The 24,249-nt window shown below is 36.6% G+C and overlaps 3 protein-coding genes and 1 pseudogene across 32 annotated transcripts in view; 3 read left to right on the top strand and 1 right to left on the bottom strand.

Annotated features, from left to right (window-relative positions):
- Positions 1-4,812, top strand: part of tmcc1b (transmembrane and coiled-coil domain family 1b) — a 44,338-nt gene extending 39,526 nt beyond the window's left edge. For 18 of the 28 annotated variants that reach the window (XM_005172859.6, XM_073916021.1, XM_068224193.2 and 15 more), the window contains 2 exon segments: positions 922-1,057; positions 3,630-4,812. In XM_005172859.6, coding sequence (XP_005172916.1) covers positions 922-1,057; positions 3,630-3,944 — 451 coding nt within the window. In that variant the 3' untranslated portion in view covers positions 3,945-4,812. 28 annotated transcript variants of the gene reach the window in all.
- Positions 4,813-6,865: 2,053 nt separating this feature from the next.
- The window catches only part of LOC563780 (uncharacterized), a 30,268-nt gene continuing 12,884 nt past the window's right edge, over positions 6,866-24,249 (top strand). The window contains exons 1-3 of one of the 3 annotated variants that reach the window (XR_012387126.1): positions 16,760-17,208; positions 17,521-17,640; positions 20,197-22,907. Coding sequence is in view for 2 of the 3 variants with exons in the window: in XM_021479786.3 (XP_021335461.2) it covers positions 16,821-17,208; positions 17,521-17,640; positions 20,197-20,462 (774 nt within the window). In the remaining variant the exon portion in view is untranslated. Of the gene's footprint in view, positions 7,203-16,759; positions 17,209-17,520; positions 17,641-20,196; positions 22,908-24,249 lie in introns of those variants that run through there. The other 2 variants (XM_021479786.3, XM_073916624.1) reach the window with 2 other exon arrangements.
- On the top strand, positions 9,513-9,599 carry LOC141376708 (small nucleolar RNA U3; annotated as a pseudogene).
- On the bottom strand, positions 10,612-13,932 carry mustn1b (musculoskeletal, embryonic nuclear protein 1b). Its single transcript, NM_001197053.2, has 3 exons — positions 13,900-13,932; positions 13,697-13,817; positions 10,612-11,336 (listed from the first exon to the last, which is right to left on the bottom strand). The coding sequence occupies exons 1-3, from the start codon at positions 13,906-13,908 to the stop codon at positions 11,230-11,232; spliced, it is 237 nt and encodes a 78-aa protein (NP_001183982.1). The 5' UTR covers positions 13,909-13,932; the 3' UTR covers positions 10,612-11,229.

Consider the following 24,249-nt stretch of genomic DNA (forward strand, 5'->3'; position numbering starts at 1 on the left):
TGATAACGCTTGTAGAACAAAGATGAATTGTATATTATGAGCACAGAGACTACACAGTGTTTGACTTTTGATTATTTAATCTTTCTATCTGAATACAGTTACAGGACATTCACACAGAATGCTTTTTTTCATTTCAGTGTCCTACTTCTATATAGATTTCTTTATGTAAACACATGCTTCGCTTAATGGGCATGCATGATCGTCTTTTGCCGTGCCACACACATTAGCGCCAAAGTTTTAAGAGGCTGTGTCGAGTTGTAAAGCTGTGTGAAGAATTAAAGTGAACAAATTTCAGCTTTTACATGCAGCACCACTCATCAATGTCAGTTCCTAACCAGTCTACCAATTACAAGAGTTCAGAGTCGGAGCTAGCATTACAAGCTTTGTTTACAGTAGCAAGTTGAAACTCTTATTTTACAGCAACATGGTGACGGAGGCACTGCATCACTTCTGTGTGAATGGCTACTTAGAATAAAATGTTTTTTCATTTATTTATTTACTTATGACACATTTTTATGTTGGTTCTAACTCTTGGAATTTACAATTAATCATTTATTTCTTCTAAAACACATTTTTATCTTTGCTCTATTATATTTATCTGTGCTTGTTAATTAAAATGTATTTATTTATCGTAAAAACATTTTTATCAAAGTTCTACTCTATACTTGTAATTTTGTTTAATATATTTATTTCACTCTTTTAAAAATAATTATCTGAATAAATAAAAATATCTGAAAAAAATGTTTTAGTTATATATTAGTTATAGATGGACAGATAGTTGGATATGCATGCAAAATATCGCAGGTTTATTTCAGTGTGCATGCTTAGAAGCAGACAGAAAGGATGGTGTTTGAGCCTTTCAAGGTTCTCTTTTTTTGTTGTTGTTTTATCTTATCTAGTTTTTGTATGTTCACATTGTAGGTGTGAGCGTCTGGAGGAGCAGTTGAATGATTTAACAGAACTGCATCAAAATGAGATTCTCAACTTGAAGCAAGAGCTTGCCAGCATGGAGGAGAAGATCGCTTACCAGTCTTATGAACGAGCTAGAGACATACAGGTACATGCAGGTCATACAAACATATATCATATTTAGTATTTAGCCCTTAATTGTTTAGGAATAACAAATAATAACAACACTGTTCAACACACACATTCAAAATGGACTATAAATATATTTATGGGAAAATAAATAAAGTTTTTGGGTAATATTTCCCAATTTACTTAGGAATATTTTAGGGAATACATTTGCATTCTGAACATTCCTGTTTAATGATTTTTCCCAATTTATTAGTTATATTATTTAACATGTTATCTATTTTCATTTTGTTTTTAATGATAATATTAATCTATCATCATTTATGTGGAATTGTTGTGTGAATATCAATACAAATAATACATACTTGGTTATTATAGTTATTGTCCTTGTCCTAACATAACTTCATCCTTTGTTTTTTCATTAGTCCTATGTGATTTACCAGTACCAAGTAGCTTTTAAGTGAAACTGGAGAATGCTAATGCTGAGATTTCAGATGGTAAACAACATTAGCTGTTATTATTAAGCTGTTTTGTATTGATCTGATGGGCAACTTTTAGTCTTCTAATTAAGTTTTGAAATCCATATATGACTCACTTATATTTAATGTTACATTACAGCTAAAATGTACATGTTCTGCCCTGTTACCCTTTACTAGCATTCAAGTCTTGCATTAACTTTAATGGAAGTTGTGTATTAGCCATTCGTGTATGATTTCTGCATTTTGCCCTATAGTTGCAATCATTCGTGAAGCAGCCATTACCATTTAAGAGGATGGAAAAATGCCATGGAAAAATGAATGAATAATGAATGTAAAAATTCATCTACACAAAACAAACGGTCACCACTACATCTGAAAGAAAAACATCTCCTCAGGCTGTTCAAAGTAAATCATTACATAACAATTCTAAAATGTTTCTTTTAGGCATGATTCATACCTGTCTATTTTTAGTTTTTTAAAACATTTTGGTGGTCACTTGTGCTCAGTGATATTCATTGGTATTTTAGTATCTTTTTCGAATAGTATGATCTGAACTCCTTGCAGCCTCCTTTACCACTCATTTTTTTAAATGACTTGTGGCATGTTGCTTGTCATATCTTGTAAAAATGGCTTTAGCATAAACCGTAAATGAGATCTAAATGAGATTTTTCCATGTTAAAGATAAAGCCAAAACGTTTGAGGTCATTTGATGGCGATTACTTGATTTGAGGTGGATCTGCATATCAAAAGTTGGCCAAAACTCCCACAGACCTAATACATGATGTACATAATTAAAGGTCTTTGCACACCAAGCTCGAAATGTCAGTATTTTCCATATTTGTTATCTTAAGAATTTGTTTTTCGTAGACCTACATCAACATAATAAGAACCACCTTAACCCTTGTGTGCTGTTGGGGATGTTTACATTCACTCTGGGGTGATTTTGAGTCTGAATTTGGCCACAACTTTATCTGTGTTTCAGTAAATAGAATGATTTTTGATGACAAATGTTATTTTGACACATATTTTGAGGAAAAAGCTTTGAAATTTTTTTTTTTAATTCAACAATACACTCTGGGCAAATTTACTACCCTTTCGTTGTGACTTGCATTATAATTTTTTGAATTTCAACAGATTACACAATTTTACCTCTAAAATCAAAGGGTATAACAATGACACATTTTACCTCTTCCCCTCACCAACAATCAAGAATGCTATGTTCTAAAAATAGCCCCCAATATTGAAATATGCTAAGTAGTCTCGCACCTCACTATACACTTTTCTCAGACAGGCATTAACATTCTCACACATTTCTCTCTTGTTTAAAACTCTTAAAGTTCAAACCTTTTGTAGAAAAAATAAATCTAGTATTATGGAATGAAACCAAAAAATAAAACCATTTGATCTTCATTTATTTTTTCCATAATGCCGCCCTACATCCGCATAACTTCTACCTTCCTTTAGCAAGTCCAGAAGTTCAACTTTTTGTGCGATGGTTAGCATCTTCCACTGTCTTTTGGGTGCTACCTCAGGTGCCTTTGACGGTGCAGAACATTTTGTCGACATGGTGAGGAGAAAACTTGCAAACATCCAGTATAGGCTTGCAGAGTCACACTGCTAGAGATCAAAGATTTATGTACATTTGGCAAGCTGAACACATTCTGTACTGCACGGAGGAGATTGATTGACTGTGGTCTACAGCCAATCAGGATGCAGAACACAATTTGTTAATCAGGACACAAAAGACAATGCGCTGTAGGAAAAAGCATGTCAAATTGCACTAAAAACATTTGCAAAACTGTGAGGCCATGAAAAGTAAACCGCGTTATAGTTAGGAATTAAAGTCAATGGCGCAAAAGCAGTCACAAACAAATAAAAAGGGTAGTCAATTTGAACAGTACACAAGGGATAAATAGAAGTAGTTTTTAACCATCTTTTGAAAAGAGTTTTGATTTGGCTTGCATCTCTTTTGTTGACATGTAAAGGGCTGGGTTTGTGACCTGTACCACGTCCAGCCACCAGGAGGCGCACAAAATGTTTTGGTTTCACATTTCAGGACAGGTGTAGCACGTTCAGGTTTTGCTCACCACCCTTTTCTCACTCTGCTTTCTGCAGGAGGCACTGGAGGCCTGTCAAACGCGCATCTCTAAGATGGAGCTTCAACAGCAGCAGCAACAGGTGGTTCAGTTGGAGGGTTTGGAAAACGCCACTGCACGCACTTTACTCGGCAAACTCATCAACGTGCTGCTGGCCGTCATGGCGGTCCTCCTAGTGTTCGTCTCGACGGTCGCAAACTGTGTAGTTCCACTGATGAAAACACGCAGCCGCACGCTTTCCACATTGCTCCTTGTTCTAGTGTTGGCTTTTCTGTGGCGGAATTGGGAAGCCATGTCGCAGTATGTTGACCGATTTTTGCTGCACCCTAGATGACCTGCAGGGGCGCTGCTGTTGCTATGGTTTTATGAAGGGACTAGAGGGCGGAGACTTTGAATCAAAGATGAAGACTAACACTGCCTCAGTTGCACTTAGTACAGAGGGATGCGGCACAAGAGTGGCAGACACAGACAAAATCTTACAACCTCTTTCTCTTTTTTTTTTCACTGAAGGAGTGAGTTTGTTTACATTTTGAAGATCCTTTTTTCTCCCGTCAACATGAATTGCATTGCTGAGTTTCCGTTTATTTGTTGTTGGAAATGATGCAAGTCATGTCGTTCATTGTTTTCGTAACTATTGTTAGGATATACATTTATGCAATTTCCTGAGTCTTGTTTTGAATTGACTGGAGTGGTTTTAACATGCACTGGATGGAGATCTCTCTCCACGTTTTTAATACCATATTAACTGCTCTTTTCCCTCCTAACTTTAAGCCGTTTCTTTAATTTCTCTCCGTCGTCTCGCTCTTCCTCTTAAGTGCTTAACTTCAATTAATTTCCTGTGCTCATGGCTTCACTCTTCCTACTCAAAACCGTTTGCTGCTGTTTGGACTTCAATGCAGTTGTTGCTGAATGAAGGATTGGATGGATTCTGTTGGAGAAGAGGCGTCTGGAGTTGGGTTGAATAGGCCGAGGACCTGAAACACTCTTAAGCTGAGTCGGCCCCACTTCATCTCCGGCCCCGTGCCCTCAGAGAGGCACAGTCCCTGGGCATACGAACAGAATGAACATACTTGAAGAGCTAGAAATGCTCAATGACTCTCAGTGCTTCCGTACTGTTTCTTATAGCGACAATGAAATAGTCCTTTTTAGTTTTATTTTTTATTTTTTAAAATGAAATTAATAAATGCTGTTTTAAAAATGCACCGCTGTGTGATTGAATATTTGTGCTCATGTGTAGTCATGCTGCACTGAGATTGCAGATTCATGCATCTCATAATTAACCTCTTTTGCTTTCAGGAAGGGTGGCGCAGTGGATAGCGCTGTCACCTCATAGCAAGAAGGTTGCTGTTTCGAGCCTCGGCTGGGTCAGTTGGCATTTCTGTGTGGAGTTTGCATGTTCTCCCGATGTTTGCGTGGGTTTTCCTCCAGTTGCTCCGGTTTCCCCCACAGTTCAAAGATATGCGCTGAAGGTGAATTGAGTAAGCTAAATTGTTCGTAGTGTATGTGTGAATGAGAGTATGGGTGTTTCCTAGTAATGGGTTGCAGCTGGAAGGGCATCCGCTGTGTAAAACCTGTGCTAGATAAATTGGCGGTTCATTCCACTGTGGCGACCACAGATTAATAAACGGACTAAGCCCTTTATTGAATGAAATGAATGATTTCAGCGATGATTGACCAGGGCTGGGCTTTTTCTTATATTAAAGATCCATTGGAATGTGCTTTTATTTAATTCAATGTTTGAAATAATCTTAACCGAAACATGAAGAAAGGGTTATGTTGTGTGTGCATTTATATTGCGCATTTATTGTGTATGGCCATACACCCAAAGTGCTTCACAATCATGAGGGATGTCTCCCCACTCCACCACCAGTGTGCAGCATCCACTTGGATGATGCGACTGCAACCACAGGACAACAGCGCCAGTGCGCTCACCACACACAAGATATAGGTGGAGTGGAGAGACAGTGATAGAGCCAATTTGGTGGATGGGGATGATTAGGAGGCCATCATGCGTAAGGGCCAGGACACCGGGGTTACACCCCTACTCTTTACAAGAAGTGCCATAGGATTTTAAATGACCACAGAGAATCAGGACCTCAGTTTAACGTCTCATCCGAAAGATGGGTGGGACAAAGTAGCCCCTCTCCTTTTTAAAAAAAGCTAATAGGATTTTGATTTATCGCCGCTCCGCCAGTGAGAGTAATTGAGCTCAAGTGCATCAAACGCCTTAAAGGGAGCAGGGCATGTCATACTAGAGCATTTGATTGGTTATGATGATGTGATGTGAAACTGTAGTGTGAGGTGACGTGAACAATAACATTGATCTATTTAGGCAGAAGTGACAAACTACAAGCTTTACTTGTTTATTTCAGTGTTATATATCTATAAGCTTCTGTTTTGGATAGCACTAGCATCGAAATATCTTTATTTTCATTTAACAAGACCTTTAATTGCTTGACATAATGATTCAACAATTCGTAATGGCAAAAAAAAAATATCTCCCTACTTCACATTTTGCTGGTTTGAAAGTCTGTAAACTGATTATGTAAATCACATTTTGATGAGAAATTGAAAATGATGGGGCGACCCGGTGGCTCAGTGGTTAGCACTGTCGCCTCACAGCAAGAAGGCTCCTGGTTCCGGCTGGGTCAGTTGGTGTTTCTGTGTTTGCATGTTCTCCCCGTGTTGTTGTGGGTTTTCTGTGGGTTCTCCAGTTTCTCCCACACTTCAAAGACATGCGCTGTAGGTGAATTAAATAAATTCACAGTGTGTGAATGAGTGTATGGATGTTTCCCAGTACTGGGTTGCAGCTGGAAGGGCATCTGCTGTGTAAAACATATGTTGGATAAGTTGACAGGTCATTCCACGGTGGTGACCCCTGATGAATAGATGGATTAAGCCGAAGGAAATTGAATGGAAAGGATGCTCATATTTCCACTTTCTTTCATCAAATCAAAGAAGAACATCATCTGCTGTTATTAAAATCAATCCACATTATAGCTTAAGTCATGAAATGCTTCATTTTTAAAATCCTAGTTTGTCGAACTGACCACGTTCGTAGCAATTAATATTAATAGTACGAGAAAACCGGCTGATTTTATGCTATCTCTCGCTATTAGTAGACTTCCGGGTTTGAACAGGTTGTGACGTGGCAAAATCTTTAAAGTACTTCCACGACGCGTCAGTGTCTCATAATTATTCATGAGACTTCCCGTTCTCCTCCTATGAGAAGACGCTGCTGTTTATGAATTATTCATGACAGCACATGGCGCTTTTTCACAACAGACAACGGGTCAGACTGTTGATGAGAGACGCGTTCATGGGCCGCAGGTGTGTGTATCCCTGGTGTAAAGACTCTGGCATATTTCATAGCTTCCCCCGCGATGCTGATAGAGCTAAACTCTGGCTGCAGGCAATCGGTTGGCCATCAAACACAGACTCGTCTAAAATGTATTTGTGCAGCAAGCACTTCTCTCCGCAGAGCTACGAGAACTGGAAAATGGTGGAGTTCGGCATAGCCCAAGCAAGCAGTTTGCGTCTAAGCAAGGATGCTGTGCCGATTCGCGAAGACTTTCACATCACTTCAAAAAAAGTACGTGTCTAATTTCTAACCACACCAGTTTTACTTGCGGTTGTCACAGTTATACACGCGTTATATTGATTTTTAGTTCCTCGGATGATAGCCGAGTTGCACGTTTGTTTATTTCGTGTACACCGTTAAGATTTGCATCGATCACACTATTAGCTTGAGGCGCCACCTGTTGGACGGGATGTTACGTAATTAGTGAGCTTTTGTTGTTTAAGTCGTTTATTCATCTAGAACAGGGGTGCCCAAAGCCTTTCTTATGAAGGGCCAACAAGCAAACATAACTGAGGGCTGTTGGTGTAAGGTAAATATAGCAAACTGTATTACAAAGTTGTCCTGTGTAATTTCCAATTTTTTTTTCACTTTAACTGCCTGCTCTACCAAATAGTTGACTATATTTTGACTATTTTAAAAAATGACTATTGAAGTCATTTAAAGAGACTGTTTAAAATAATGGTTTACACGCATCAAAAATAAGATGATTTAGTGTTTAAAATCTTTTTTTATATTATGTTTTAAATAAATTAGTCTTACACCTCGTATTTTCAGATTTTTCATAGTATATGTATGAATTCTGGTACTTTTACCATAAACCGACTAATCAACCATTTGGTGGAGGATGATATTTTAGAAATTATGAGATGTGAAGAGTGTTAACTAGCGACATTGGGAGTTAAGAAAATAAATTCCCAAAAACATTTCTTGGTGGGGCAGTTAAAGAGCTAAAAAAATAATTAAAAATATACAGAAAGCATGACTTTAATCATGTTAGGTTAACTATTGCGTTATAATTTTGTAAACTTTATCATTAACTTGTTACAATGGAAACAAACCATTCCATTTATAATACAATGAGATTCAATGCACTTAAGTTAATCTGATCCATTCCCAACATTTAATTGAAATATTTAATTCAACCTTGATTTTTTGTAGCTCAACAATTAAACAAACAAGCAAAAGATTGCTTTAAATTTGAAAAGACTATCTCTATTAAAGGCAACCTTCCTCCTGACCCTCCCCTTCATTTTTATTCCAGATGGCGGGCCAAATCAAAGATAATCATGCCCTTTGGCCCGTGGGCCCTAGTTTGGGCATCTTTGGTCTAGAAAAACTGGATTTAAATATTTCCCGTACAATGTTGTGGTTTAAATCTTAATTAAAGGTGCAGTAGGTGATTGTCTTCAGAAACGTTTTTGTTGTGCTAGTTGAAAATCTCTTCACATTTCAATAGTAATGATTACAGTAAATGATCTAAATATAGTAGCCCAAACTGTCTGTCAACAAATGTAGATTTGCACAACTGCAGCCGTTCACGTAGATCCGTTGTTTGCGCGTACACGTACATTCACTTGCACACAAGAGAGAGACAACAGTAAAAACACACACACACACACACAAAAAACTACTGAATCAAAACTTTTAAACTGCCTAAATCAATATTGGAGTTAGTTTTGCACACTATAGGAAGAATGACACCATGGCTGAAGTATTTCTTTTAGACAGGTAGTTTTATGTTTTAAAAATATTTTAGTCACGCAAAGCTGATGTAGATTATGGTGTTACGAATGGGTTATATGCACACAAGTGTTGTTCAGCCACGGAAATCTCCCGGTATAAGCTTGATGTGACTATTTTCAGTTTTATAAGGTCCTTTTACAGCATCAGTAATGTAGATTTTTATTCAGTTTAACAACAAAACATAAACAAATAGCGCTATTCCATCTAGCCTGCTTTACTGAGGTTTAGTTGGTTTTATATTCACATCACATTGGTTCATTTATGAACAATGACAAGCTGTGATGCTCAAGTGACAAGCTCCCTATATTGTTTACTATGCTACTCTGAATATTCGCTCTGAAATAGCATGCAAGTATGACTTAGTAATAAGTGTAATCCGCCGGCCAACCACTAATCATACAGTAGTTGCCTTAAGACAAAGTGATTGAGAGAGTGAGACCAGCGACCCTTGCATGCATGAAATATTGCACATTATGACAAGTTTTGCTTGTTACACAACTGAAATGTGCTAGATATAAAACAGTTTTTTATTCGGAATTGAAGTATTATAAAGAACTAAAGTTTTCTAAATGGTAAATGACATGATCTAGTAGTAGGTTGTCTGCTGTCTTTACAGTGCACATCTGTGATTTTAGAAGGCGTGGCTTTGGATGGCGGGCGAGCGACTGTGTTTTCAAAGCTTTGCTTTGCTTTCAAAGTTATTATGCTAACAGATAGTATTTTGGTAGATCACCTTTATCTTTGAACCATATCTTTCTATTTTGTTTGATCAATGGACAGTTTCTTTTTAAACAGTATAAGACTATACTTTCAGGGATCATTTCTATAGTTTCTCACTAAGAAATGTGTTTCAAAAAGTGTTGTGTCTCCCAAAAGCAGTTCTGCAGAACGTGCCAGAAATCATTCAATCCGTACCGGGTTGAAGACATCGCATGTCAGACTTGTATGAAAGCTCGTTGCACGTGTTCTGTCAAGTTGTGTTGTAATGTTTTGTGATTACTGGATGTAGTATCTTATTTTTAAACCTTATAGTTAAGCGCGAAAAACCAATATTATTTATTTACACAGGTTACACTCTGTTGGTCCTGTAAAATCATAGGTAATGTTGATTTACATGTTTATTTATTTACTCTTTTGTTCTCTAAAGATCTTTTGTCACATCAGCAGCTGACAGTAATATAATATTGGTAATTAACACACAATATGAAACGTCACCCTGAGTAGCCTCTCAAGTCTCTCTCAGATTAGAATTTATAATTGTCTCTTGCATGCTGACCAGCTGTCTATATATAAAGAAGAACATTAAAATGTTCATTCACTTAAAAGCGAGACACCACAGGAAAAGACAGTTTTATTATTATTTGTTTGTATTGTATCAGTCAATTCTGACTTTCATTCATTCATTCATTTTCATTCAGCTTAGTCTCTGATTTATCAGAGGTCGCAACAGTGGAATGAACTGCCCTATTATGAGATTTCGGCTAAATTTTGACCTGTTATTTTTAATCTAATGGAAGAACAACAGCAGGGTTTCTTGCTGTATTTCATATGTTGGTATTTGCAGATTTAATTACAATATTCTGTGATATGTTTCAACATGATTTGTTTTATTATATACAACACTTTATTCTACAAACATTTTGTGAATTTTTTTAGTTGTGGACTGATAAAAAGAGATTCAAAAATCCCGTCAGTAAAAGAATTTGTCTAGACTAAACTAAAAAAAAAAAAAAAAACATTTTTCATCCAATGTTTAGATTTTAATGCTGGAAATGTATGCAAATGAGTTTTAATCCTCATTTGCATATTTTAGAAAATGTGTTATACAAAAATGTTTGGAGATGTTATTGCAACCAAGAAACTCACTAATTAGCCAAGACAGACACACGGAGCTTTTGATTTATTAAACATTAATTTTATTTGTGCAGCAACTTCAGCTTTTCTCAAATTTGCTCAAACAGCAATTTGTCACCATCATCATCATCATCTGATATAATATTTGATTGCATGATTTGGAATAACAGACTTGTTTTTCCATCTCAAAATGAACTATAGGTGCATTGTGTGTGTATATAGTAAATTGTAGTAATAACTGCAATTATTGTATAACCATTATCGCAGTTTTACACTATTGTTAGTCTATCAAAAATCATAGTGAGCTTGTGGTAACTTCAATAGTCATGTTGTGTATTTGCAGTAAAAGCATGGTTATTTTTAGTAAGGTTGTATACGGAAGGGAAAGTAAATCACACTTGGTGATTTCCTCAGGATTTCTTTTATATAGAAAGCGTGACACTATAAAAATTGGCACATATTTTTAGCAATGACATGATAAATACAGCAACAACACACAGTATAAAAACCTAAACTAATGCTTCCAGATATGCAACATAAATGTCCACATTCTCTCTGATTAATATTCATGATGTGGATGCAAAAGAACTAAAGTTATTCTATATGCTCGTATGACGTACATATCAAATCCAGACAGGAAAAGTGTCCATTAATCCATTGATCATTTCCCAAACACACTTCCAGATGGAGGTTTGGGTTTCTCAATCACTGTCTCATTTCCAGAACGCACTCCGCTGAAAACAGATGGCGCCACCTTCCCCATTCGCTCTACACAACAGACAAAAGCAGAACACTTTGCTAAACATGTTATGAGGTTGTGAATATAATACTGTTTTATGACATTCACTAAAATTCTTTTGTTACAATATTTTATATAAAGTTTTTATTGTTTTTTTTTATTTTTAGATGAAACATTTTTGAAGACTGTTGTTTTTTTTCACCATTTACTCCCACTGAAATGGTTCTGAACTTTATGAATACTCTTCCTCTATTGAACACAAAACAAGACATTGCGAAGAAGTTTGGGGAGGGGGGGGGGTGAACAAAAGACTATAATAAGTTTTTCCCAACATTCTTCAGTATCTTCCTTTGTATGGAACAGATGAAAAAAAAAATGGGTTTGGATCAGGTACGCGAGCTGTCACTGGGGAGGTATCTTTTCAAAAGGTATACATTTGTACCTAAAAGGTCCATATTAATATCTCAAGGGTACATAGTAGTACCTTAAAAGTACAAAAGTGTTCCTCTTAATTTTCAAGTACTAATATATACTTTTGAGGTACCAATATGGACCCTTTATGTACAAATGTGTACCTTTTGAAAAGGTACCACCCTAGTGACAGCTCTCATTCAATTATTTTCTTGTCAGCTTTGTCCCTTTATTAATCCGGGGTCGCCACGGAATGCACCGGCAACTTATCCAGCACGTTTTTATGCAGCGGATGCTCTTCCAGCCGCAACCCATGTACGGGAAACAGACACACACAACGGACAATTTTACAATACATGTCTTTGGACTGTGGGGGAAACCGGAGCACCTGGAGGAAACCCATGCGAACGCAGGGAGAACATGCAAACTCCACACAGAAATGTCAACTGAGCCGAGGTTCGAACCAGCAACTCAGTGACCTTCTTGCTGTGAGGTGACAGCACTACCTACTGCGCGACTGCGTCACCCAGTGACCGCTCTCGTACCTTTTATTTTTGAGAGTGGATGATTACCTTGGATAATAATATCACAGTTTCACAATATTGTGATTACTGCTTAAAATGTTTTATTTTAAATAACTTGGTAAAAACAAGAACTTTTTTCTGCTTTGAATATAATGTCTGCCTCCGAAATCACATACTTCTATATTATATAGTACACTAAAAACAGTATTCGAGATGAGTAATATGTCCGAATTCATAGATTTCGAAAAACAGAACACAAGAAGTACCCGGATGTCTTTTTTTTTCGAGATTCTGAAGTGTTAATCTGATGGATGCTATGCTGTACTGTTATGCACCATGAGAGAATTTATGAATGGGTGTGAAGCGGGTGTCACATGATCATGATAAAATGGCGAATGCAGTACGTCTGAGCATCAGTCATACTACTCGCATTTATACTGTATAGAACAGACTTTTCTATTGGTCGAGTAGTAAATTGAAATGCAGTACCTACTGAGTAATAGGTGATTTTGAACACAGCTAATATATTTTATTTTGAGAAACTTTTTAAATATTTTGGAACAGTAAACATGTCAGGCTAAATAATCAATCAGTCATTGACTTCTGCTGTCTTCATTTGTTTCAAAAACACATTTTTTTTTACAATTTAAAACTGCATCTTTGGAAATCTGTTTTGCTGGAGATACTGTTGTACTAAAAAACAACAACAAAAAATTTTTTTTCATTAATCATAGGAATGATATAACTGAAAATTTTGCCAGTTTTAAAACCATGACACGGTTATCATCCCATGCTTATTAGACCCATTTTGAAAATGAGTTTTTTTTCCCATTTCTTCATTTTCCATTTCTTTTCATATAGCTCATATAATTTGGTGCATTTTAACAAAACAGATTTATTAACCAGATATTTATTTTATCTACTAATCATCTTTAAAAACAGAAAAATATTGTATTTAAATTCAAGCAAAATATTGCAATTGTGACTGTATGTATTCTTTTTTGTTTATCATTTTACCCTCTTTTTATTCAATATTTCCCACCAACATATATATTTTATACAAAAATGCTATTATTAATTACTATTATCATAAGTTATTTTGTTAGATTAGTTCCAGATTTAGCTTCAGCACTGACTAAACTATTGTATATGCACAAATATAATATTGTATAGCATCTTATAGAAAATATTCATTTAAAAGAGGTATTTTTGGGGTGTACTCGTACATGCTGAGCACTGTTTAGGTTTAAGCCCTTTATTTTATTATCAGGTCAGAATAAGTGTTTGATTTTTTTTACATGAATATATCTGTCAGACTGAATTGCAATGGAACATTATTTCAACATTTTCAAATCTTAAATTCTACACTTTCATTTAATAAATTATGTGTACAGCAAAATGAGATGCCTCAACTTTGACCATTACTATTATTACATGAATGAAGACCAACTCACCACACTCTGCCATCACTTCATATGTTTTGCTCTTGACCTCTCCCTTTAGCCCCAATTTACTGCGGGCTCCTTTCAGGTCTTCCTCTTTTACAACCGGCCGCTTCTTTTTCTTAACCTCCGGCTGTTGAAAATACCATTTCAGAAAATAAATCACATAATTTCATCTCTTATCTATCACACCGCATATAACCACATCTTCATACCTGTGACATTTTGGCTGAGTTGACTCCTTGCGTACTTTACTTTTGGACTGGGCTCTTTTATAGGCTACCCTTGTTACTGGTTCAGGGCGTCCCCCTTCTCCCTTATCATTATATATTATTAGCTCTGCTGTCAGGGTCAGAAAGCCTCTTTCTCGGCATGACCACTATGAACAGCTGAACACATTACAGACAAAACATCCTACTCCTGATTCACCCATGCATCATATGCTTAAATATATTGTGTTGCTATAAGGGTGTTTTTGTGTAGATTATGCTGATATCGTATGCGTTAATCTAAACCAGGGTTTATTCTTCTAACAATAATAAATAATTCCACCAATAATAATGCATAACAATAATTCATTGTAACGGAGACCAATAGATAGGATAAAAACTAAGTTGTTTGTGACTAATGTGCATAATGACGGGGATGTTAACATGCCACACAGATTATATAACTAAATCACTTTGACTTTTCTGGGGCGGTGAGTCAGGCTTTGTGAATGAGTCGACATGTGTGCACTAATAAAAATAGACACAGAGAAACGGTTTTGACTTCAGCCGGTGTGATTGTCAACCACTTTTGTTTTTTCTGATACTTGTTATTTGATCCTTATACAGAACAAAAACTAAATTATATTATTGCAATTAAAATTTTATTTGACTATTTTATAATGTCATTTATTTCTGGAATTCAAAACTGAATTATCAGCATCTGTTTCTCTCGTCTGCACGCAATCTTTTAGAAATCATTGGAAAACATTCAAGATTATTATTATTATTATTATTATTAGTATTAGTATTATTATTATTATTAATAATAATAATATTTTTATTTTATTTTTTCATTTTATGTATATGGAACATTCTACCATGTAAATTATCTGTACCTGCAATAAATACAGTGGAAAAAAGTTTTGCATCCCAAAAATGTCTAAAATGGACTGATGGTTGATTTTCTGTGAGTTGTTCTGTTTAGAAATGGGTCATGCATTTGGTTCTCAGAGTGTTTTCTTTATTAAAACTGTACAAATATACAAACCCTGTCATTGTTCTTGTCCTCAGCCCAATTGAACCTACAGCTTTAATATTTTTGTTAAGCTGAAAACTGTTATTTAGTAAAAATAAACTTCAGATCAATTTATTAAAAACATGAAATCATAAATAAATTCTACAAATAAATGTTACAAATACGTAATACAAAAAAAATTACAACTGTCCCTATGTTTCTGTCAGTCCTGACACATTTGGATTAAATTTAACACAAAAATGTGTGCAATACACCTTTAAGGCTGTCTCCCAAAGTGATATCAATTGATGGAGAAGCTGACAGTGATCAAGCATGCGTTCTATCATTTGATTGTATGATTTTATGCTTGGTTTTGTATGATTTTTTTGAGGAAGACGAGATTAAAGATTTGATGTTACTTACTGCTAGTGTGATGCTACACTGCTTTTTATAGAAAATACCTATGAGCCAGCACAAGATGTCAGCACATGTTATGATTGGTAATATCAGCTGTTAGTATCTGTATAATGCTGATAAATAAATGAAATGTATATTTTTATGTGCTTTTGCTGTGATAAAATGCCCAAGTTGAGTGAATGTGATTTATCTTTGAGCTTGCCTTTTTCTAAAAAATATATTAATTAAATTGAAAAACAAAGTCTAAAAATTTTAGAAATATATTGTGGACAAATTACCTTGGATTAAATTAATACTAAATGAAATGTAAAACTTAATAGAAGGCATGGGACGATCACCGTTTTCAAGGTATACCGCGGTTGGACAAGGTCTAGCTTTAAAAAGGATATTCTGCTACACCGTTACAAGGTATATGTAAGATTGTTTATTTATTTATGTATGTGTATATATATGTGTGTGTGTATATATATATATATATATATATATATATATATATATATATATATATATATATATATATATATATATATATATATATATTGTTTGTTTTTGTTTGCTTGTTTTTGTTTTAAAACAACAGTAACTCCAGCAGAAACAAATATGTAAAGATGCTGTTTTAAATTGTAAAGAAATCTGTGTTTTTGAAACTAATAAAGAGAGCAGATGTCAATCATTGATTTGCATTATTTAGCCTGACATGTTTACTGCTCCAAAATATTTTTAATGTTTCTCAAAATAAATTATATTTTGATCAAAGCAGAAAAAAGTTTTGTTTTTACCCAGACATTTAAAAAAGATATATATTTCAGAGAAGTACTCGCTGTAAAACCGTAATATTTTTATCCAAGATTATTATACCATCAGAATCTTGTCACAAATGGGCTTAAGATTTAACCTTAAGTTGCTAAAGGTTGCCAAAAAAAGCTACATTTGTTTATAGTTGTTTTTTATTTTAAAAAAGTAGCTTGAATAGTCTAAAAAGTTGCCAAATCTAGTGCTGATAAATATTAGGAGCCCTGATGGGGTCTTCAGGACTATTGTGTATCTTTCCCTGATGCTTCATGTAACACTGTTTTAACACTTTAATAATGCATGAGGTGCAAAGTAACCATCATATTGAATTGAACAAAAAATGCTTTGTCTGTCGATTGTTTACAAAAGCTTCAGAGAGACGCTTTCTGCTTCTGTGAAGTGACTGTTTACAAAACTCGACATGAAGTCAGAACAGCTCTTCTGTGCTTCCCCACGGAAGGACCGCTTTCTTAGTTCCTATAACTATTTGCGGAAGTAGCCGCTTTTTATGCCTTTGTACCGAAGAACAGCAGCTGGGAACGATTTTAGTTATAGGAACGCAGTTTAGGGGACTTCAAAGTAGATGCTCCAGGAACTACCAGTGACGTAAGTGTGCAGGGATTGGCCAAACTCGCGTTATACGAAACACCGGCACCCACCATTTTTAAAGAGCCGTGTAAAACACTTCAGCAGCTCCACGAATATGGAAAACAGTGATCGATGGACCGACGGAGAGGTCCAGGCGCTTCTCAACTTCTACGCCAGAGAGGAAATGCAGCGCGACTTTGAGGGGAATAAAAGAAACACCAAGATCTTTGCATGCATCTCTGCTCAGCTCGCGGCGCTGGGCATCAACCACACGGCGAAGCAGTGCCGAGAAAAAATTAAGAAACTCAAGCAGGACTACAAGCGAATTAAAGATTACAACAATCAGAGCGGATTGGAACCTAAAACTAGCAAATGGTACCAGCTACTTGATGCCATCCTTGGCCACAGACCGGCTTATGCGGGCACCAGAGACTCTGCTGTGGGGCTCTTGGACACCATGAGCCCGGAGAGCTTCAGTTTACCTGCCGAACTCAAAGCCGAAGGTTAGTGATAGCTGTGTACATAACGGTTTATAGTTAGGATTTTGACGTTCATTATGGCTCGATAGAAGAGCATTGTTTGTTTAACGTGTGGTTAGTGTAGCCCAAGCTAATCCTCAAGTGAAGAGGAATAAACATTACTGCTTAAAGCTAGAAATAAACTGTTATTTTGTTCTGAAAGTAACTGATGTGAGCACAAACTGAAATAAAAGTCAAATGGTAAATCTTTTTATATAGAAAGTAAATTTACTATATAGGGCCACTAAACATATACTTGAGCAGTGGTTTCTAAAAATGTCTTGTTTTATTTTGAAGACACTTCACCAGAGTGCTCTCTGATGGCTGAGGAACATTTGATTGCAGATGCCCATATGATCAGTACCACCACATACAGCACCCCCAGCTGCCCGAGCTCTCCTCCATCTGTCAGACCAGGTAACAGAAAATATTTTATGTTAACATTAAATTAATTTCATCTTTATTCCTATAGCACTTTTGCAATGTAGATTAAAAGTATGTAGACTTTTACAATGTAGATTCTACAATGTAGTGTCAAAGCAGCTTAATAAAGAAGTTCCAGTAAATTGAAACCATGTCAGTGCAGTTTTCAGAGTCCAGTTCTGTGTGGTTTATTTTTTTACATTTACATTATTTTTTTACATGCATAAATGTTTGTGTGGAAACGATCAAGACACCACCTAAAAATTCCCAGTTTTTCTGGATGTGTGTTTGAGTGAAATATTGATTATATGTCTTATTCTATAAAGTTCTGATAAAATTTCTTCTTATTTTGAAGTACACATCATTTATTTATAGTTTTGTTAGACAGAAAACGATAATTGGTCAAAATAACAAATGCTTTTGTTTTTGTCTGGGTTATTCCATCAAGTGAAGTTTATTTATAAACTAATTTCAAGAGGATCACATACCTATGATTGACCACAGCTGGTCCCGCATTAGCTATCATATGAATTACCAATCAGACGAATCCAAATGCACATAAATAACCAGTTTTTACATTGGTCATCTTCGCCCTGTAGAGTCCCCCCCCATCCATCTCTCCTTCTCCCCCTCTTTTTCTAGATTAATCCAGGAGAGGGTGGCACCGATTTGGCACCCTAGGCAATATTTCAGGTGGCGCCCTGTCACACTGCAGTAAACTGCTAGTGCATAGTCATAAATAGCTTTTTGATCAACTACTACAAGCTGGGAAAATGTCAGATAAATATACCAATGCAATTAACGTCATTGCTGAATAGATCTAATATTTACACATTTGCTTGAGGAAGGAATGATGGGGGTAGTTACATTACTATTACTATTTTCTGTAACATTTATGCCCTTCCATAACATTGGCAGACGTTAAAACTAACAGATAGCACTAAAGCTATTTATTGATTTGCAATCTGTCAACGTTGGGATGTAAAAAATATGGTACAACAAATAGCTTCAAATGATAGAATAGATAGCAAACATTAGAAATTATTGACAATAAAATAAAAGGTTTAGCCTATTAAAATGAATGGCCTATCCAGAAAATAAATAAAGCTATAAAATCTCTTTCACTTTTAATCCTATTTGAATATTGATTAAAGTTACTGTAGTTATTTAGTGAAGAGCAGGAAATGAATCTCTCATTGTGTTTGTTTGATAACAGAGGGGTTAATGTAAGAATGCACAGATCTATAATGAAAACATCCGACTAATTTAGTAAGTGTTTGTGCTCATTTAAGAGAAAATGAGTTGTGTTTAAAATAAAACACGCAGGACGGAGAAAAAAAAGACGAAAAAAATAAGCACTTTTCCGACGGTCCCTTACTGAGAGCTTCTCTCAGCGCGAGCTCTCCCGGCAAAATGCATATTGCGAGGGCAGTGGTCGTGATGCCGGGCAAAACTAGAAATAGACAGCTGTGAAACATAACCAGCTTTGTCTTTTTGTAGGAAACACACTTTAGATGTTTTTAGGGTAAGAGGTTTTTGAGTTCTTGCCGTCTATCACTAATTGTGTCAGGAATATCGAAAACAAAACCCACTAAACCGCACTCATTTCTGGCGCCCCCCTGGATGTACAGCGCCCTTAGCCTTTGCCTATACTGCCTATGCCACGGGCCGGCCCTGGGGCCAGTTGACGTATCTTTGGAGTTTACATGTTCTCCCCGTGCTTGCTTGACTTTCCCCTGGGTACCAGTTTCCTCCCAAAGTCCAAAGACATGCAGTATAGGTGAACTGAATATACCAAATTGGCACAAAGTATAAGTGTTTTGGTGGTGCATTGGGTAGCGCTGTCACATCACAGCAAGAAGGTAGCTGGTTCGAGCCTCGGCTGGGTCAGTTGTCATTTCTGTGGAGTTTGCATGTTCTCCCTGTGTTGGCATAGGTTTCCTCCGGGTGCCCCTGTTTCCCCCACAAGTCCAAAGACATGTGCTATAGGTGAATTTAATAAGCTAAATTGTCTATGGTGTAGGTGTGTGAATGAGTGTTTCCCAGTACTGGATTGCAGCTGGAAGGGCATCCGCTGTGTAAAACATATGCTGGATAAGTTGGTGGTTCATTCTGCTGTGGCAACCCCTAATAATCAAGGAATAGGCTGAGCAAACGAGTTCGGGGGAGCTCTCGAAACCCACTTGAGCTCAAACAGGGGGGGTAGCCCCAGTCTCAAGGATCTCATGAGCTTAGGGCTCTCTTCCAGGATAGCATTTCAAACATGCCTTATTATCAATCATCAGAACTCTAGTGAACTCTTGAAAGTGTTTCCTTTAATGAACATATCTGATATGCTTTGTTATATCGTTCCAATTTCTATTTTATGCTTTAAATGACAACATTTTATTTAGAGTTTAGAGGAAATGCCATCAGTAATTTGCAGAACAAAACAAATGTCACACATTGCTCTAAATTGTTAATCCAGTGGAACTGTTTCTAGTTGTTATTTTTCCATAGTCGAGTATTCATAATGCAATATCGTAAACCTGTTCCTGTCTCTTTGGCCAGGAAAGAGGAAAAGGGGTGACGCAAGTGTCCTGAGTCTAGTAAAAGAGATGATGGAACAGGAGGAGGAAAACCGCAGACAAAGCTACATGCAAATGCAAATCCTTGTGGACATGCTTAAAGAGCAGGTGCAGAGAGAGGTGGAGGAGAGGGAGCGTCTGAGGGAAGAAGCAGCGGAGGCTCGACACCAGCAAGCTGCTTTCATGGAGAGCCTTCTGACCACTGTCAACAGACTCGTAGCAGGGGCACACAGCCTGCGTCTCCCTGAGGTTTTTGGTTTCTGCACGTTTTTTTGCGTTGTGGGCTGCTAACGAGCAACTTTCTTTTAAAAACCTGTGATCAGTTTCACTCATCTGAATAAGTAGTTTGCTAATAGCTTTTATAGAATTACTAAATTATACTTAGAAAAATACACAATGGCTTATTGGAACAGACCTCTCTAAGGTGAAAACTGATATTTCCCCTATAATTACTTAAATAATCAATTACCCATTTATTACTGTGTAGTTATTCATTAAACTTGCAACAGTTTGTGTTACGAGACATAAATAGACAGAAAACATTAGCAAAAATTACATATTTCGTCACCTTGGAATTATAAGGTTCTATCTGCGTTCTGAAAGATTTTGAGATATTGAGCTTCAAAGTTTTTGCATTCCATGGCAAACAGTCTGTGTGTAACATTTGTTTTTTAAATAAAAAGTCTTAATGTAAATCCCTTATAAAAAAAAAAACATCCCTTAATGTAAATAAGTTGTCATTTAATAAGAATATTCAATTCAATTTCAATTCAGCTTCACATAAATGGTCATAGTAACTGGAACAGTGTAGTTCAGTTTTTAGTGTTTAAGTTCAGTCCAGTTTAGCTCAGTTCAGTGTGATTTAAAATCATTACTGAGAGTTCAAACACTGAAGAGCAAATTCATCGATGCATAGCTCTACCAATCCTGAACCATGCGAGCCAGTGGCGACAGCGGAGAGGGAAAAAAAACTTCACCAATAGGAGAGTGAAGAAAAAAAACCTTGAGAGAACCAGACTCAGTTGGGCACAACCATTTCAATTTCTCCGCTGGCCAAAAGTCTTGTGCAGAGTTTCAGTCACTGTGGTGGAAGCTGGAAGCTGGCCTCAGCAAAGACTCGTCTGTCCCTGGAGCGTCACTGGAATCAGACTCATGTTCTCCACTCCCTATGGCCATCAGTGCAGCAGCAGCTCAGGATACGGCCTGGTCCCGCATATGGAAACCTTGGGATCATCTCATCGCTGGTCTTGGATTCAATCAGTGACTCTGCATAATCTGAGGACCTCGGGATGAGTATCCCCAGGTGGAAATAGAGGATAGAGAGAATAATTAGCGTAGCTGCTGTTCATAGTGTACATAAACAAGATGCAGAAGCCTGTGTGGAACCCGCTAAGTGATGCATTGAGTGTATGCTTTACTAAACAGATAGGTCTTTAATCTAGTTTTGAACTGGGAGAGTGTGTCTGAGCCTCGGACGTTATCAGGAAGGCTATTCCAGAGTGTAGGAGCCATAAAGGAGAAGGCTCAACCTCTTTTACTCGACTCTGCTATTCTAGGTACTACCAGAAGCCCTGAGTTTTGAGATCTTAAAGAGCGAGCTGGATTGTAGCAAGACAGAAGGTTGGTTAGATAAACAGGAGCTAGATTATTTAGAGCTTTATAGGTGAGAAGTAATATTTTAAATTCAATACGAAACTTAACAGGCAGCCAGTGTAAGGAGGATAAAATTGGGGTGATATGATCATATTTTCTAGACCTGGTCAGAACTCTGGCTGCTGCATTTTGTACTAATTGAAGTTTGTTAATAGAGGATGCTGGGCAGCCAGCAAATAGAGCATTACAGTAATCCAGCCTAAAAGTCATAAAAGCATGGACTAGCTTTTCTGCATCTGAGATGGATAGCATACTTCGTAATTTAGCCATATTTCTCATATGAAAGAAGGCAGTTTTTGTGACATGGGATATATGGTTTTCAAAAGTTAGATTGCTGTCTAATATGACACCCAGATCTTTTATAGTAGAGCTAAAGCTAACTTTGTATCCCTCTAATTGTAGATTGAGTTGCGGGATCTGCTGTGTACAAGATTTAGGCCCAATAAGTAATAATTCTGTTTTGTCGGAGTTTAAGAGAAGAAAATTGTTGGTCATCCAGTCTTTAATGTCTTTGATACACTCAGTTAGTTTAGACAGTTGAGACGTCTCGTCAGGTTTAGTTGAAATATATAATTGAGTATCATCTGCATTGCAGTGAAAGCTGATCCCATGTCCCAAGGTCCTAAAACTGATCCTTGAGGCACCCCGTACTTTAATACGTCAATAACTAAATTTTGACAAAAATGTCAGATAGAACCTTGTAATTCTAAGGTGATGATTTGTCTGCCGCTTTTAGTTTTTACTTTTTGGCAATTTCGTGCCTTAGCCAACGTTTCTGGTTATGTCTACATTCGATTCATTTTAATACTAAACAAACAACACACAACATACTCTCATCTCTAAATATTTTGTTTGCATTTACTCACGCTTCACTCGTCACTTTTTTTTCACAAGAAGTTTTTTTTAAAAATGTACCTCAAATTTAGTTTTTTTTGCCTCCTATGGAAGTCAATGGCTGCAGGTTTCCAACATTCTTCAAAAGATCTTGTTTTGTGTTCAACAGAAAAAAAGAAACTCATAAAAATATGGATCGACTTGAGGGTGAGAAAAAAAAATAATATTTTTAATTTTGGGGTCAAATATCCATACAAATGACATTTTCTGTCTGCTTGTGTCGGCACGTAGCTCTCTGCAACTCTCCCATAGTCTCCCACTGAAGCTAAGCAAAGGCTGTGCCTGGTCAGTACCTGGATGGGAGACCACATGTAAAAGCTAAGTTGCTGCTGGAAGGGGTGTTAGTGAGGCCAGCAGTGGGTGCTCAACCTACAGCTTGTGTGGGTCCTAATGCCCCGGTATAGTGAAGGGGACTCTTTATTGCTCAGTGAGCGCTGTTTTTCCAATGAGATGTTAAACACTCTGTGGTCGCTAAAAATCCCAGGATGAAAAAAAAAATGTAAGAGTTTAGCCCAAATTTGCCCACTGGCCTCTGTCCATCATGGCGTCTAACCATCCCCATATCATAATTGGCTTCATCACTCTGTCTCCTTTTTACTAATCAGCTGGTGTGTGGTGCAATATGGCTGCTGTTGCGTCATCCAGGTGGATGCTGCACACCGGGATTGAATGAGGAGAATCCCCCAATGTGTAAAGCACTTTGAGAGTCTAGAAAAGCCTATATAAATGTAGGAATTATTATTGTGTCACTTCAAAGTTCCTGCTGGTTCTGTGAATTCAACCAGGAAAAAACCCCAGTGGAGAAATTTAGTTCTCAGGGATTCCCCTGATGTCTAGTTCCTAAAACTTAATTTCTACAGTTTTACTATTCACTTTGAAATCTCCTTATGTGGCATAAACTGAAGGATATTAATAAAAAATAGTCTCACATAGCCAGATCTAGATAATCTGTAGTCCCATTAATAATTCATAATCAGTGTCATAACAGTGTGATAGTGTATCAGTGAATAGCAGAGTTTGTTCAAATGTTATGGAAATCTAAAGTTGGAAGAATTCTGTTCACTATTCAGTACTAAATACTTCCCGCAGACAATTTCGATATCATTTGTACTAACAGAAGGAACTGATGTCAACTGGCCAGCAACGGCATGGCATTCAACAAAATCAACAATTTGGAGATGAGAAGATGGAAGCATGTGATTTGTCCCAATTGGCCTCCTTATATTAAATTCTTAAAGTATGTACTTTTTTGTGTACTGTTTTTTATAATTACGCATTTAGAAGTTAATGGCCAGACACCTCTTTATAAAAGTTAAAATTGTTGCAGATGAAATATAATGTGGAAAACGCGATTTCAATATTTTCAAGTAGGTTCGGTTTTAATTAAAGGGCACCTATGGTAAAAAAATCTACTTTTCAAGCTGTTTGGACAGATCTGTGTGTTGGTATAGTGTATAGACCGTCATACTAGGGTGATATGAACACACCC

The sequence above is a fragment of the Danio rerio genome, chromosome 11 (genome assembly GCF_049306965.1).
Source record: "Danio rerio strain Tuebingen ecotype United States chromosome 11, GRCz12tu, whole genome shotgun sequence".
NCBI classification, from domain to species: domain Eukaryota; kingdom Metazoa; phylum Chordata; class Actinopteri; order Cypriniformes; family Danionidae; genus Danio; species Danio rerio.